This window comes from Macaca nemestrina, chromosome 11 (assembly GCF_043159975.1).
Source record: "Macaca nemestrina isolate mMacNem1 chromosome 11, mMacNem.hap1, whole genome shotgun sequence".
NCBI classification, from domain to species: Eukaryota; Metazoa; Chordata; class Mammalia; order Primates; family Cercopithecidae; genus Macaca; species Macaca nemestrina.
In genome coordinates this window covers 95194483-95211928 of record NC_092135.1, presented here as the reverse complement: position 1 = coordinate 95211928, position 17446 = coordinate 95194483, and the positions used below count along the sequence as shown (strand labels likewise).

At 46.5% G+C, this 17446-nt stretch overlaps 1 protein-coding gene across 6 annotated transcripts in view; it reads right to left on the bottom strand.

The window, feature by feature from the left end:
• Positions 1-17446, bottom strand: part of LOC105468151 (coenzyme Q10B) — a 37311-nt gene that overhangs the window by 19785 nt on the left and 80 nt on the right. The window contains exon 1 of one of the 6 annotated variants that reach the window (XM_071073126.1): positions 3245-3430. The exons of 1 other annotated variant lie outside the window; for it this stretch is intronic. Coding sequence is in view for 2 of the 5 variants with exons in the window: in XM_011718196.3 (XP_011716498.1) it covers positions 2878-2993 (116 nt within the window). In the remaining 3 variants the exon portion in view is untranslated. Of the gene's footprint in view, positions 1-2234; positions 2455-2492; positions 2714-2798; positions 2819-2877; positions 3125-3244; positions 3431-17446 lie in introns of those variants that run through there. 4 more of the 6 variants (XM_011718196.3, XM_024788616.2, XM_011718198.3 and 1 more) reach the window with 4 other exon arrangements.

Below are 17446 nucleotides of genomic sequence, written 5' to 3'. Positions count from 1 at the left end.
GTTGACCAGGATGGTCTCGATCTCTTGACCTTGTGATCTGCCCGCCTTGGCCTCCCAAAGTGCTGCAATTACACCCATGAGCTACCGTGCCTGTTTGAGGTCAACTTCTTTTAGCTGCCACATACAAGAGAGAACTCGTCATGTGTAACTTTCTGTTCCTGGCTTATTTCACTTAACATAATGTCCTCCAAGTCCATCCATGTTGCTGCAAATGTCAGGATTTCATTCTCTTTTTATGGCTGAATAGTATTCCCGTCGTGTATGAATATATACACCACATTTTCTTTATCCATTCTTCTGTTTTGTTGTTGTTGTTGTGTCCCATCACCCAGGCTGGAGTGCAGTGGCACAGTCACAACACACCGCAGCCACTGCCTGGGCTCAAGCAATTCTCTCACCTCAGGTCCCAATTAGCTGGGACCACAGGCATGTGCCACCAAGCCCTGCTAATTTTTTACTTATCTGTAGAAACGAGGTCTCGCTATGTTGTCCAGGCTGGTTTCAAACTCCTGATATCAAGTGATCCTCCTGCCTCAGCCTCCCAAAGTGTTGGGATTACAGATATGAGCCACTGTGTCCAACCTTGTTGTTTGAGACAGGGTCTGGCTTGGTTGCCCAGGAATGAGTGCAGTGGCCCAAACAAGGCTCACTGCAGCCTCAACCTCCTGGGTTCAAGTGATGCTCCCATCTCAGCCTCCTGAGCAGCTGGAACCACAAGCTTGCACTACCACACAGCCAGCTAATTTTTCTGTATATAAGTATGTGTATACACACACACATTTTTTTTTTTTCTTTTTTTTTTTTGGTAGAGACAAGGTTTTGCCATGTTGTCCAGGCTGCCTTCATGAGCTCAGGCAATCCTCCCGCCTCAGCCTCCCAAAGTGTTGGAATTACAGGCGTGAGCCACTGCGCCCAGTCCCATTCATCTGTTGTTGGACACCTACGTTGATTCTGTATCTTGGCTATTGTGAATAGTGCTGAAACCTTTACTTGAAAAGACGAGATCTTTGCTTCTAAAGTGGTGAACTGGGTATCTGGTTGACTTTTTTTTTTTTTGAGACGGAGTCTCACGCTGTTGCCCAGGCTGGAGTGCAGTGGCGCGATCTCGGCTCACTGCAAGCTCCGCCTCCTGGGTTCACACCATTCTCCTGCCTCAGCCTCCTGAGTAGCTGGGACTACAGGCGCCCGCCACCGCGCCCGGCTAATTTTTTGTATTTTTAGTAGAGACGGGGTTTCACTGTGGTCTCGATCTCCTGACCTTGTGATCCGCCCACCTCGGCCTCCCAAAGTGCTGGGATTACAGGCTTGAGCCACCGCGCCCGGCCGACTTTTTACTATATATAAAGGTTCATGTGTTTAGTGGAAGTCAATACATGAACCTACCAGGTTTATGTATTGCCTCCCAGCCTACCCAAAAAAATACCCTTACACAATCTGATTACAATCCTAAGGAAAATACCTGTGTTTAAAGCAAACTGACAGGACATTTTCTGATCAATTTGCATGCTATAGTTACAGTGCCCTGGACAGCACATCTATTCTCATGCACTTCCAGGAATACTATGTCTTAAACTACGATATGAGGAGACACACATTCATATATACAGTTAAGCCATGAAATGAATACTGGACCACTGGACCACATGGAAAACAGCTTTCTTGTCACTCCTCTTCCAGTACTACTCTCTCAAATACCTAAGTATAATAAAGGTCAGAATCTGATGACTAACGCTGGAAATGAACTCAAACTGCCGCCCTCATTATCATAAACAGTATTTATCTTGGAACTGAAGCCTCAATTTGATCACTAAAGCAACTGTATTTTTCTCAAAAGCAAGTGCTGTTTATTTGCAAGACAACATTTTATAAGAGTAATACAAACAGATCTGAAGTATGACGGGGTTATTCTGCTTGAAACTACTTTTTGAAGTTACTCTCTAAAGCAGGAGTAATTTTATGATTTTGCCTCATCCAACATTTGTCTAAAGGGATTTGGATTTGGTAAGGTTGTTGGTGTTTTTAAATATTCTTAATTGAATATTTTTTTTAAAAAAATTATTTCCTCGTTTCCCGTAGGGCTGGATCTTAATTTAATCTAAATGTCCTGGGGCTCAACCAGATTTGTGTTTTCTCTCCCCACGTCGTACTTTGTACACCTGAATTCATTTAAAACACACTAACTTTAATTTTCAAGAACATTACAATGTTATTAATAAAAGGAAACTATGTCGTACAAGTATGGTATCCATGTTCCGACCTCCATCTCCATCCTCACCTACCAAAAATTGAACCAACCAGGAAAATCGAAAGCAGACTACGGTTCAAGGTTACAGGACCTGTAAGTTACAGCAGAGTGAAAAAATCCAGGTCCCTTATGTTAGCTACATTTAGTTTTGTAAACACTAAATGGTGAGAACAAAGCACTCTTCCAGAAATTGGGAAAACGCATCTGACCATCTGGCAGGTAGAAGGAATCGGAGAAGGCAGCTCACCGCCAAACCACAAACTCCCATACAACCAGCAGCCGGCAACCCTTCCGCGCAAAGCTAACACTTTCCAACAGCAGCAGCAACAGGCCATAGGGGAGGAGACCGGAAGAGCCCCAAGGCACCAATGGCCAAATTGCTTCCAAAGTCGCTTTGCCGATGATTTCACCGCCTCTCAAGAGGGAAACGAGGCACGAACACAGCCTTGGGCCCAGGGGGATGCGCGCCGCTCTTGAGTCCCTCAGATGCCAAACGCAAAAGAGCTTTCTCCTCTAAAGGCACGGAAATGCACCGAGTCCGGCTCTGCCTCACCCCCAAATCCTTCCGGTCCTCCAACTCGGCAGCCAAAATGGAAAACTACTCTCGTCGCAGCGCCCCCGCTGTTGATTACCTGCCATTCCGCACGGGCGCAAGCGCCCGTGCGGGGGCGCAGGCCGCTGTCGCCGACTTCGGAAGGCATCCCGAGAACACCCTTCTCAAGGCTGTGTGACCAGTCCGAGCTGCCATGATAGACTCTCCGAAGCCGGTCGTCACCTCCCAGACTAGCCTTGCAGCACCGCCCTTCTCTGGTCGGGCCGGCAGCCCGGCTCCGGTCCCTCCCAGCCAATCGGCTGGTCCCCTGCCGCAGCCTGACACGCCCCTTCTTCCCTTCCGGGTTGCACGTCGCTGACACACGCTCACTCTACGTAGGGCTGACTGTAAACGGTCCCGTCAGCCTGTCGGCCAATCGGAGGAGATACAAGCCCGCCAGGACACACCTCTCTCTCCGGACTGACCAATCGCTTTTCCCGCGCGCTCGCGCAATTTGCGTAATACTCAGTGACTCCTCAGTCCACGCCCCGCGCAGGAATTTTCCTGGAGTAACCAACCGCCGTGGTTCTCCTGGGGTCCGCTTCCGGTCGGGAGGCCAGTGACTTGAGCCCCGCCGGGGGGCTGCGGGAAGCCCCAGGGTTAGGGTGTTAATTATGTAACTGTCCAAACCCATGAGCGCGGAGCGAAACAGGCGATCGCTCCTGGCTGCGAAGCCTGGCCGTTCCCGTCCTGCTTGTTAATGATTGTGTAATACAATGCCTGCTTTGCCTACCTCACGGGGTAATTATGAGGGCAACATAAGGTCCTGTCATTAGGAAACAGCCTCAGTTATCCAGCATCAGTTCCATCTGCCTTCTTCCTGCGTGGCCCAAATTTTAGTTGGTGTTCTTTTTTTTTTTTTTTTTTTTTGAGACGGAGTCTCACGCTGTTGCCCAGGCTGGAGTGCAGTGGCGCGATCTCGGCTAACTGCAAGCTCCGCCTCCCGGGTTCCCGCCATTCTCCTGCCTCAGCCTCCTGAGTAGCTGGGACTACAGGCGCCCGCCACCGCGCCCGGCTAATTTTTTGTATTTTTAGTAGAGACGGGGTTTCACTGTGGTCTCGATCTCCTGACCTTGTGATCCGCCCGCCTCGGCCTCCCAAAGTGCTGGGATTACAGTATGGCTTGGGTTTCCCTTCCATACTAATCAGACGACTTCGCTTTCATTTACTTGTTTCGGTGATAGTCGTCAAGTCCAGACTTCTTGTTCCCTCAGTTTGTTCTCAGGTCTTAAGGTTTGTACGCCGATAGTTTTCCTGCAAACTGTAAAGTGAGGATAGCAATACTACCTATTTAATATAGTTTGGGAACAGTAAATTAGATTGTTGATTAAATGTAGTCAGATATTTGTGTGGCACCTAGTAGATACTGGAGAAGTGAGCAAAAGTCTTCACTGTCACAGAGCTTATATCCCAGTGGGGGAAAGAAACCAATTAGTTTATAGTACAATGGCAGCTTGTTATATGTCCTGGAGACTAAACAGTAAACCAGGGTAAGGAGATGAAGAGGGAGGAATATGGTAGGGTGCTGTTTTATATAGGGTAGTTAAGAGGGGCTCTGAGAGGATGACACTGAACAAAAGCCTAAAATGAAGTGAGGAAGTGAACTGATTACTTGGGAGAAAATGACTTTCAGGTGTGTGGAACAGCAAGCGCAGAGGCCCCAGGCAGGAACAATCTTGGCATGCTTTAGGAAGAGCAAGGAGTTTGGAGCACAGTGAGAGGAGGAAAGTGGTAGGAAATAAGGTCAGAGAGGAAGGTAGAGCTTTATCCTAGTGCCACGGAAGCCATAGTGTGCTACCAATTTTTTATTGTATTCTAAGTTCGAAGGAAAGCCATTAGAGTTTGAGAGCAGAAGAGTCACTTGATCTGATTTACATTTAAAGCAATATTCCAGCTGTTGTGTCTATGATTATTTTCTCCTCTTGCTTGGTTCATTGCAGTCACCCTTTACTAGATACTTTGTGGAGTAAATTGAAATCATCAGCTACAAGGTTTGTCAAACATTTTGCAGTACAACACATGATGTACTTGTAGATTGAGGTGGTTCTGTAGCTGCATGGACAATTCTGTATCAATTACTTTCAAATACACAATCCTTGCTCTTCTTTAAATCTTAAATATTTCCAGTATTCAAGTAAGGTCTTCTTTAAAGCACATTTTCAGGCCAGGGACAGTAGCTCATGCCTGAAATTCCAACACTTTGGGATGCTGAGGCAGAAGGGTCGCTTGAGGCCAGGAATTTGAGACCAGCCTTGGCAACGTGGCGAGACCCCATCTCTACAAAAAAAATTAAACAATTAGCTGAATGTGGTGGCACACGCCTGTAGTCCCAGCTACTGGGGAGGCTGAGGCAAGATGATCACCTGAGCCCAGAAGTTTGAGATTGCAATGAGCTGTGATCATTCCACTGCATTCCAGCCTGGGTGACAGAGCGAGACCCTGACTCAAACCAAAAAGAAAAGAACATGTTAAATGACACCAAGGGGATACTATCTGCCAATTCCAGAATATGGGAAATTCTATAGGACAAGTCACCCAGTTTATTCAGTGAGAAAATATTAAGTAAAAAAGGAAGGGGAGGGGGAGACAGTTGTAGATTTAAAGGATGTAAAAGGCTTTATTTTGATTTTGTTTTGCGCAAACTAAATATAAAAATATATATATGAGACTAAGAAATTTGAAAGCTGGATACTAGATGATTTTAAGAAATTATTGGCCGGCTGCGGTGGCTCACGCCTGTAATCCCAGTACTTTGGGAGGCCGAGGTGGGTGGATCAAGAGGTCAGGAGTTTGAGACCAGCCTGACCAACATGAAGAAACCCTCGTCTCTACTAAAAATACAAAAATTAGCTGGGCGTGGTGGCACATGCGCATAATCCCAGGTACTCAGGAGGCTGAGGCAGGAGAATCTCTTGAACCCGGGAGGTGGAGGTTGAGGTGAGCCGATATTGCACCATTGCACTCCAGTTTGGGTAACGAGCAAAACTCCGTCTCAAAAAAAAAAAAAAAAGCCTTGATTACATTGTTAGTAAGGACTGTGTTACGATTATAAACACGTTTACTGATTGATGTCAAATTCACTGTAATTGTAGAACTAATTTTTTTAGTGGGCATTTTGCCCTACTGTCTATATGATGACATCTTTTTTGAGCAGCTAAATTTTAAATTGTATATACTTTATTTTGTGAATACTTCTTGAATGTGCTAAAGGTTGAGCTCTATGGTAGAGAGGGTTTTCTGGCTGGGCAACAGTGGTTTACGCCTGTAATCCCAGCACTTTGGGAAGCCAAAGCAGGTGGTTCACGAGGTCAGGAGATCGAGACCATCCTGGCCAACATGGTGAAACCATGTCTGTACTAAAAATATAAAAATTAGCCAGGTATGTGGTGGCACGTGCCTGTTGTCCCAGCTACTCAGGAGGCTGAGGCAGAAGAATCACTTGAACCCAGGAGGTGGACGTTGCAGTGAGTCAAGGTCACGCCACTGCACTCCAGCCTGGGTGACAGAGCAAGACTCCATCTCGAGAAATAAAAAATAAAAAAATTCAATTCAGGCCAGGTGTGGCTCACACCTGTAATCCCAGCACTTTGGGAGACTGAGGCAGGCAGATCACCTGAGGTCAGGAGTTCGAGAACAACATGGTGAAACCCCATCTCTACTAAAAATACAAAAATTAGCTGGGTATGGTAGTGCACACCTGTAGTCCCAGCTACTCAGGAGGCTGAGGCAGAAGAATCGCTTGAACCCAGGAGGCGGAGGTTGCAGTGAGCCGAGATCGCACTAAGAGAGGAGACCACCCCTCATATCGTCTTATGCCCAATTTCTGCCTCCAAAGAAAGAAGAAGTAAAAAAGGCAGAAATGAAATCCACAGGCAGACAGCCCGGTGCCACACCCTGGGCCTGGCAGTTAAAGATTGACCCCTGACCTAATCGGTTATGTTATCTATAGATTACAGGCATTGTATAGAAACGCACTGTAAAAATCCCTGTCTTGTTTTGTTCCAATCTAATTACCGGTGCATGCAGTCCCCAGTCACATGCCCTCTGCTTGTTCAATCAATCACGACCCCCTCACATGCACCCCCTTAGAGTTGTGAGCCCTTAAAAGGGACAGGAATTGCTCATTCAGGGAGCTCAGCTCTTGAGACAGGAGTCTTGCCAATGCCCCCGGCCGAATAAACCCCTTCCTTCTTTAACTCGGTGTCTGAAGAATTTTGTCTCATCCTCCTACAGCGCCACTGCATTCCAGCCTGAGTGACAGCAAGACTCCACCTCAAAAACAAAATTAAAAAATTAAAAAATTCAATTTGAGTAGGCCAAAACTAGAAATTTCAGCAGAAGAAAATAAGATAATTAACTACCTAGGCAAGGCCAGAAAGGATGACGACATACTTAGCTTTCCAGATACAGAAATACTTTTTTTTTTTTTTTTTTTGAGATGGAGTTTCGCTCTGTCCCCCAGGCTGGAGTGCAGCAGGCTGGAGTGCAGTGGCGCGATCTCGGCTCACTGCAAGCTCCGTCTCCCAGGTTCACACCATTCTTCTGCCTCAGCCTCTGGAGTAGCTGGGACTACAGGCACCTGCCACCACACCCAGCTAATTTTTTGTATTTTTTTTAGTAGAGATGGGGTTTCACCGTGTTAGCCAGGATGGTCTCAATCTCCTGACCTTCTGATCTACCTACCTTGGCCTCCCAAAGTGCTGGGATTCAGAAATTCTTTTTTTTTTTTTGAGACGGAGTCTCGCTCTGTCACCTAGGTTGGAGTGCAGTGGTGTGATCTTGGCTCACTGCAAGCTCCACGTCCTGGGTTCACGCCATTCTCCTGCCTCAGCCTCCTGAGTAGCTGGGACTACAGGTGCCCACCACCACACCCGGCCAATTTTTTTTTCTATTTTTAGTAGAGAAGGGGTTTCAATCTGTTAGGCAGGATGGTCTTGATCTCCTGACCTTGTGATCCACCCACCTTGGCCTCCCAAAGTGCTGGGATTACAGGCGTGAGCCACGGCGTCCCGCGGGATTCAGAAATTCTTTTTTTTTTTTTTTTTTTTTGAGACGGAGTCTCGCTCTGCCGCCCAGGCTGGAGTGCAGTGGCCAGATCTCAGCTCACTGCAAGCTCCCCCTCCCGGGTTTACGCCATTCTCCGGCCTCAGCCTCCCGAGTAGCTGGGACTACAGGCACCCGCCACCACGCCCGGCTAGTTTTTTTTGTATTTTTAGTAGAGACAGGGTTTCACTGTGTTAGCCAGGATGGTCTCGATCTCCTGACCTCGTGATCCGCTCGTCTCGGCCTCCCAAAGTGCTGGGATTACAGGCTTGAGCCACCGCGCCCGGCCCAGAAATTCTTATGTCAGGGAACTCAGAGTAGATCAAGGAAACAGATTCTTCCTGTTTATATAACTAGCCTCCGAGCCAATCCTAGAATTCCTCGTTTGCAACTTCCTGCCACATACAATGGTACTTAGCCACAAAGAACTACTTCGAGGTCCCCTACAGACACTATGGCCTACATTGTCCTCTTTTTCTAGAAGGTCCTGTGTCCTATTCTCACCCCCATCTCCTCTATCATTTTTACCTCATCTGTAAGACTGATCTGGTGTTACCCTATCCAGGAAATCTCACTGTAGGAGTAGATTAGAGGTTACCAGGAGTTAAGTGAAAAGGGGGAAATGGGAAGTTATTGCTTAATGATCCCAGAGTTTCAGTTTGGGTGATTAAAAAAAAACAAAGTTTGGATAGAGGTAGTGTTGATAGTCGTATTAACAGTTTGAATGTAATTAATGCCACTGAATTATATACTTAAAATATTTAAAATGCATATTTTGTATTATACATACTTTATCACACTAAAAGGGAGGTGTGGCAGCCAGCTATAGCCCATGGGTTGGAGACTGCTGTCCATTATAGATTATGGCCCGGGTGTTCACTTACCTCTTTCTCCACTCACCTGAGGATTCCTGAGGCTATTTATGTTAATGATAATCTAATAGCCAGATTATCTCCAGTTGTTATTCTTGCCATCTAAAATAAAAGCCCCTCCAATAATCATTCTCCTATTTATCCTCATTACTATACAGCTCACTGCTTCTTTTCCACTAACTTTTTTCTCTCAAACCTTTCCTTTGTGCCTTCTGAACCCCCTAATCTGTGATTCATAAACTTCCCAAATCCTCAAAATACATCTTTTGTTATAAGCATTTTTTCCCTTTGATTTCTCCTTTTATATTTCAGTTGGGGCATTAATTGATATTTTTCAAAATTACCTGTGTGATCAGATTCTATTCTCTATTAATTTTATTTCAGGAAAGTGGAGGGGGTCATGTGTCTTACAGAGTTCAGAACAATTTCCTTGGCTGACTCTTGGCACCCTGTGAAGCTACCCTGAGATTCCTCTCTCATACGAGGCTGCTTATTCTTTCTCAACCATAGGCACATTTTATCTCACACTGGGGTGAGTAGCGGGGGTGACAGACCACACATGCTGTTGAATATTTGGATATGTTTCTTTCTTCTGACCATAGAACACTGGACACCTGTCTGCCTTCTCCCAGAATTCAGACGTAGCTGAGAAAAGAGGCTTTGAGATGTCACGCTTCTCAAAGTGTGGCCACCTGTACAGTTATCAACACTTGGGTTCCACTTCAAACCTACTGAATCAATCTCTGGAGTTTGGGCCCACCACCTATAATTTTAAGAAGCTCCTCAGGGGATGCCCTTAGAGTTTGGGAATCACTGAAAAGGAGGTTCAAACACACACACACACAGTGCAACTCTGACTCTGCTTTCACACTCGGAGGCTCCTGGAGAGGCATAGCCATTGATAAACTACCATAAAGAAAACAATACATTCAAAATTGTTTTCAATTAATCACCATTCCAAGAAAGAAAGGGGTGTTTGGCTGGGCGCATTGGCTCACATCTGTAATCCCAGTGGATCATGAGGTCAGGAGGTTGAGACCAGCCTGGCTAACATGGTGAAACCTCGTCTCTACTAAAAATACAAACATTAGCCGGGTGTGGTGGTGGGCACCTGTAGTCCCAGCTACTCAGGAGGCTGAGGCAGGAGAATCACTTGAACCTGGGAGGCAGAGGTTGCAGTGAGCCAAGGTCGTGCTACTGCACTCCAGCCTGGGCAACAGAGTGAGACTCCATCTCAAAAAAATTTTAAAAGGCGGTGTTTGATAACCCTTGCTACCGAGGTACTTTAAGGCCAAGAGAACAGGACTGATGTCTCCTTCACCTTCACTCTTCACTACTTCTCTCAGATCATAATTTACCCACTCTCTCATGAAAACCCAAACTTTTTTTTTTTTTTTTGAGACAGTGTCTCGCTCTGTCACCCAGGCTGGAGTGCAGTGGCGTGACCTTGACTTACTGCAGCCACCACCTCCCGGGTTCAAGCGATTCTCCTGCCTCAGCCTCCTGAATAGCTGGGACTACAGGCGCGTGCCACCACACGCCTGGCTAATTTTTGTATTTTTAGTACAGACGGGGTTACACCATGTTGGCCAGGATGGTCTTGATCTCTTGACCTCATGAACTGCCTGCTTTGGCTTCCCAAAGTGCTGGGATTACAGGCTTAAGCCACCACGCCCAGCCAGAAAACCCAAACTTCTTTAAGATTTAGATTCTTGGGGCACAGTGTCACCATCTACTCTATTTCTGTATCATTGTCCATCTCATGGAAGGCACTTTAGGACACCTGTAGAGGATGCTATGTTGGGCTGCCCAGATTCCTTCCCCTTCCCCTAATACTAGAGCTATTGGAAGTTCTGTGGGTAACAGCTCTCCAATGCATCCCTCTCCAGGGATTGCTTGTGGCTAAAAGACAGCTGCCTCTTCCCTCCTCCTGTGGAAGCCAAGATCCAAATTCTTGTTGATATGGGAGAATAAAGTTCCAACCCCTTTACCTCAATTCAGGACAACTCTGAAGGGACACCTCATCACCAGAGTTCCTCCATCATTGCTTTAGGAATCTGTTGTAACTGAATGGCAGTTCAACTTCCTCCTCTGCCCAACCTGCTGCCTTTACTCTCCCACAGGTGTGGATCCTTACAGGAATCTTCCAAACTTGTATTTTTTTTTTTTTTATACGGAGTCTTGTTCTGTCGCCCTGGCTGGAATGCAGTGGCGCAATCTTAGCTCACTGCAAGCTCCGCCTCCCAGGTTCACGCCACTCTCCTGCCTCAACCTCTCGAGTAGCTGAGACTACAGGCACCCGCCACCACGCCTGGCTAATTTTTTGTATTTTTAGCAAAGACGGGGTTTCACTGTGTTATCCAGGAAAGTCTTGGTCTCCTGAACTCATGATCCACCCTCCTCGGCCTCCCAAAGTGCTGGGATTATAGGTGTGAGCCACTGCGCTCAGCCTTTTTTTTTTTTTGAGAGGGAGTTTCGCTCTTGTCGTGCATGCTGGAATTTAATCTCAGCTCACTGCAACCTCCGTTCAAGTGATTCTCCTGCCTCATCCTCCCCAGTAGCTGGGATTACAGGTGCCCGCCACCACATCCAGCAAATTTTTTATTTTTAGTAGAGATGGGGTTTTGCCATGTAGGCCAGGCTGGTCTCAAACTCCTGATCTCAAGTGATCCGCCTACCTTGGCCTCCCAAAGTGCTTAGATTATAGGTGTGAGCCACCACACCTGGCTGCAAACTTCTTTTTTAAAAAAACTTTTTATTTTGTTTTTAAGAGAGCTAGGGGTCTCACTATGTTGCCCAGGCTGGTCTCAAACTCCTAGGCTTAAGCGATCCTCCTGCCTTGGCCTTCCAATGTGCTGGGATTAAAGGCATGAGCCACCATGCTTGGCTGGATTCTTGCAAACTTCTTGCATGCAGATCTTCATCTCAGAGTTGGCTTCATGGGCAATGCAACCTGTGACAACTGGGATCCAAGAATTATCCAAGCAGATTCAAAAATGTGATTTTTAGATCTGGATCACCTGTTATCTAGCCAGCAATGAGGACTCTCTCACTGGTGGTAGGTAAAACATTAACAGCTTCTACTTAGACACTGGAGAAAGACAATGAAAGGCTGAGAGTGATTAATCCCCAATGTAGGTTAAATGTGAAAGCTGAAGGGCATCCTTGGCAGTATATAAAGAGTCTCGGGAGGCCAAGGCAGGAGGATCACGAGGTCACGAGATCAAGACCATCCTGGCTAACACGGTGAAACCCCGTCTCTACTAAAAATACAAAAAATTAGCCGGGTGTGGTGGCGGGCGCCTGTAGTCCCAGCTACTCCAGAGGCTGAGGCAGGAGAATGGCGTGAACCCGGGAGGCGGAGCTTGCAGTGAGCCGAGATCGCGCCACTGCACTCCAGCCTGGGTAACAGAGTGAGACTCCATCTCAAAAAAAAAAAAAAAAAAAAAAATAGGCCGGGCGCGGTGGCTCAAGCCTGTAATCCCAGCACTTTGGGAGGCCAAGACGGGCGGATCACTAGGTCAGGAGATCGAGACCATCCTGGCTAACGGGGTGAAACCCCGTCTCTACTAAAAAATACAAAAAGCTAGCCGGGCGACGTGGCGGGCGCCTGTAGTCCCAGCTACTCGGGAGGCTGAGCCAGGAGAATGGCGTAAACCCCGGAGGCGGAGCTTGCAGTGAGCTGAGATCCGGCCACTGCACTCCAGCCCGGGGACAGAGCGAGACTCCGTCTCAAAAAAAAAAATAAATAAATAAAATAAAATAAAATAAAAAATAAAGAGTCTCATCTCTGGCTGCTAGAGAGCAGAAAAAGCTGATGATTAGGACAAGGACTTTATATATATATATTTGATTCCTTTAAAAATAACTTGCTGGGCATAGTAGCTCATACCCGTAATCCCAGGACTTTGGGAGGCTGATGCAGGTGGATTGCTTGAGCCCAGGAGTTCAAGACCAACCTGGGCAACGTAATGAGACATTGTCTCTAATTTAAATATTGTTTAAATTTTTTTATTTTTAATTAAATTTAATTAATTAATTAATTTTGAGACTGAGTCTTGCTCTGTCGCCCAGGCTGGAGTGCAGTGGCATGCTCTCAGCTCACTGCAACCTCTGCCTCCCGGGTTCAAGCAATTCTTGTGCCTCAGTCTCCCGAGTAGCTGGGATTATAGGCACCTGCCACCATGCCTGGCTAATTTTTGTATTTTTAGTAGAGATGTGGTTTCACCATGTTGGCCAGGCTGGTCTTGAACTCCTGACCTCAAGTGATCCGCCCATCTCGGCCTCCAAAAGTGCTGGGATTACAAGTGTGAGTCACTGCACCTGGCCTGATTTTTATTTTATTATATTTTTTTGAGATGGAGTTTTGCTCTTGTTGCCCTGGCTCTTATTGCTCTTGTGTAATAGCGCAATCTTGGCTCCCTGCAACCTCCGCCTCCCAGGTTCAAGCAATTCTCCTGTCTCAGCCTCCTGAGTAGCTGGGATTACAGGCGCATGCCACCATACCCGGCTAATTTTGTATTTTTAGTAGAGATGGGGTTTCTCCATGTTGGTCAGGCTGGTCTCGAACTCCCGACCTCAGATGATCCATCCACCTCAGCCTCCCAAAGTGTTAGGATTACAGGTGTGAGCCACCGCTCCAGGCCTGATTTTTATTTTAATTGAGACAAGGTCTCATTATGTTGCTCAGGTTGGTCTCGAACTTCTAGTCTCAAGCAATCCCTGCACCTCAGCCTCCCAAATTGCTGGGATGATAGATGTGAGCCACCACACCCCACCTAGGAGTTAGTATTAAGAGTAGCATGGCCCTAGGCCAGGTGCAGTGGCTCATGCCTATAATCCCAGCACCTTAGGACGCCGAGGTGGTCGAATCACGAAGTCAGGAGTTAAAGACCAGCCTGGCCAATATGGTGAAACCCCCGTCTCTACTAAAAATACAAAAATTAGCCAGGCGTGGTGGCATGCTACTGTAGTCCCAGCTACTTGGGAGGCTGAGACAGGAGAATCACTTGAACCTGGGAGGAGGAGGTTGCAGCGAGCCAAGGTTGTGCCACTGCACTCCAGCCTGGGGAACAGAGCAAGACTCCATCTCAAGAAAAAAAAAAAAAAGAATCACTATTACTGCTTTTTCCATTTGCCTCTGACTTCTCTGATACGGCTCAGCTTGGTACTGGCTGTCTTTTACAGGCCTTGGGTGAAAGTGGCAGATGCAGCTACAGAGATGAGCTCCATGATAGCAATGGGATGATGAGGTCCCACCATCACTACTTGCCCTCCTTAAGTAGTGTCAGTTTGGACCTTGTTTCCTACTTTAGTGATGCTTAACTGTCAGCAGCAAGGTGGCACAATTAGCATAAGGTCAGAATGGTTGACCTGCAGAAATACGTGATTCATACAACTGGGTATCCTTAGAGGCAAGATTGATGGGCAGTCTACAAGGGTACTGCTCAATCTATGCAACCAAGATAAATAAATATGAATCATCAGGAGGCTGAAGGCATTTGTCCCAATTAAAAAAAAAAGTCATCTTCGGCTAGTTTCCAGACCTGAGGTAGTTTTCAGACCTAGAAATTTGAGTTCAGGTCATCTAATTGAAGGAGAAGCTAGGTCTCCAGGAAGGATTGTTTAACACTACAGTATTTGTTTTGTTTTCCTTTTTTCTTTTTTTGTTTTTGTTAGTATTTGTTAATGATTCCCTTAATATTTCTCCAAAGGGAACTTTTGCTCTGGTACCTATACACTGGGAAAAGTGGAATAACCAAATATTTTAAGACCTGTGGGACACAAGGTCCAAATTGACATTGTTATCCAAAGTGTCATAATATCCTATTAGAGTGGGTATATATAGGGGCCGGGTCACACATGAAGTTCTCACCCACGTCTGGCTCACAGTGGCAAGGACCCACCACATCTTATTTCCCAAGTTCTCGAAGTTGGTTAAGGGACTCTTGCCTGTAATCTCAGCACTTTGAGAGGCTCAGGTGGGAAGATCACTTGAGGCTAGGTGTTCGAGATTAGCCTGGGCAATACGGCAAGATCCTGTCTCGACAAAAAATTTAAAAAGTAGGCAGGCGAGGTGGCTCACGCCTGTAATCCCAGCACTTTGGGAGGCCGATGTGGGTGGGTCACTTGAATCCCGGAGTTCAAGACCAGCTTGGCCAACATGGCAAAGCCTTGTCTCTACTAAAAATACAAAAATGAGCTGGGTGTGGTGGCGCACATCTATGGTCCCAGCTACTAGGGAGGCAAAGGTTACAGTGAGCTGAGATCGCGCCACTGCACTCCAGCTTGGGTGAAAGAGTAAGACTCTGTCTCAAACAAAACGAAACAAAAAATCAAAAAGTAGCTGGGCATGGTGGTGTCCACCTATAATCCTAGGTACTCAGGAGGCTGAGTTGGGAGAATCACCAGAGCCCAGGAATTTGAGGCTGGAGTGAGCCACTGTACTATAGCTGGGGCGACAGAGCAAGACCTCATATCTAAAAACAAAGCAAAACTAAACTAAAGAAGTGGGCCTGTGGGATAAGAACTATGACATTGGGATTTATTAGGGAAACTGGCTCCTGCAATTTTGGAGACTAAGTTCCTTGACAGGCCATCTGCAAACTGGAGGCCCTGAGATTCTGGTAGGTCAGTCCAAGTCCCAAGGTTTAGAACCAACGAAGACAATAATGTAACTCAGTCCAAGGCCGAAGGCCTGAGAACCAGGAGGAAGGTGTAGGGGTAGGGTGCTGCTGGTATAAATCCAGGATTCCAAAGGCTGAGCAGCTTGGGGTTGTTGTCCAAAAACAACAATAGAGGAAGAATGGATGTAGCCAGCGTTGGCGCATAAACTGACATTTTCACCTTTTCTCTGCTTCTGTTCTTCCTGGGGTCCCCATCAGACTGGATGGTACTTGGCCACACGGAGGGCGGATCTTCCCTACCTAGCCCACTTGTACTCACACACTAATATCTGGAAATACCCATACAGACACACCACAAAAATAGCTTTACCAGGTTTCTAGGTATTCCTTAATCCAGTCAAGCTGACACTTAAAATTAACCATCGCATTTTTTTTTGAGACGGAGTCTCCCTTTGTTGCTCAGGCTGGAGTGCAGTAGCGTGATCTCCTCTCATTGCAAACTCCGCCTCCCGGGTTTAAGTGATTCTCTTGCCTCAGCCTCCTGAGTAGCTGGGATTACAGGCACATGCCACTATGCACAGCTAATTTTTGTATTTTTAGAGGGGGTTTCACCGTGTTGGTCAGGCTGGTCTTGAACTCCTGACCTCCTGGTCCACCCGCCTTGGCCTCCCAAAGTGCTGGGATTACAGGTGTGAGCCACCACGCCTGGCCAAAAATTTTATTTTATCAAATTTATTCTTTTACTGATGCTAATAAAAATCAGTAGTGGCTCACGCCTGTGATCCCAGCACTTTGGGAGACTGAGGCAGGAGGACTGCTTGAGGTCAACACTTTGGGACCAGCCTGGGCAATATAGTAAGATCTCATTCTACAAAAAACAAAATATTAGCTGGGTATGGTGGCCCATGTTTGTGGTGCTAGCTACTCTTGAGACTGAGGCAGGAGAGTCTCTTGAACCTTAAGGTCGAAGTTAAGTTGAGCTGTGATCAAACCACTGCCCTCCAGCTTGGGCAACAAACCAAGACTCTGTGTCAAAAAAACAGAAAAAAAAATCCTTTGTGTCACCTGATCCAAAGAAGGGAGTCTGTGAGAGGGAAAGAGGGAGCAAGGCTGCAGGTCAGGAGTCACCAGGGACAGGTTATCTTAAGCTCTCAGTCCAGCGCCATTGTCCATATATCTCCCACCTACCCCTAGCCTCAGGAAAATGGCTCCTCACTGTACCCAAAGTAGACATGGGGTCTTTCTGCAAGAGGAATACACCCATACCATTTTCCTCCCTTCAAACGACCATAATGACCCATGGTATGGTTAGTATTTGGGTTGTAGGTTTATCACATGGCGAGGTACTCCTTTCTTTGTGATGGCTCTAACCTTGATAACTACCTGTTTTCCTGGGCTGCTTCCGGGACCCATCTTTCTGAGCCTTTCTTTTTCATTGTCGAAGTCCAAGATCAGTGTGACGGTACAAGGTTATGATATTTTAATTGATGTCTAGGAAAACAGACTGCATTCTGATCTATTAAAATTCCTGATTTAGGAATACCGTCTACGATTTAAGAGAAACATTTAATGAATGTTAATAATGACGATGAGTGGTTTTCTAAGAACCCATAAAGTTAAAAGGCTTTAAAAGGGTGGTAAGATTCTCACTGTGCAACTCAATAACGATTTGTGAGGCTCAACGAAATTCTTACCCAAATTATTTGCAATTATTAAACAGAAATAATGAAAAATGACCTTGAATTACAGGGCGAGAGATGAGACTGTTAAGACTGTCTTTGTAACTAAGCACTGTAAAGACTGAGACAGCTGCAAGGTAAAGTTTTCCTCGAGTTCTTCTGGTGAATTGTGGGAAAGGGATTGAACGTCTGAGGTCTCTTCCAGCTCTGAAACCGCAGTGTTTCGTACAGTGTTCATTTTTTTTATGGGAGGGGTCTCGGGTTCTTGCTCTTTCGCCCGGGCTGAAGGTTGGAGTATAGTGGCGCGACACGATTACGGCTCACGGCAGCCTTGAACTCCTGGGCTCAAGCGATGCTCCCACCTCAGCCTCTAGAGTAGCTGGGACTCA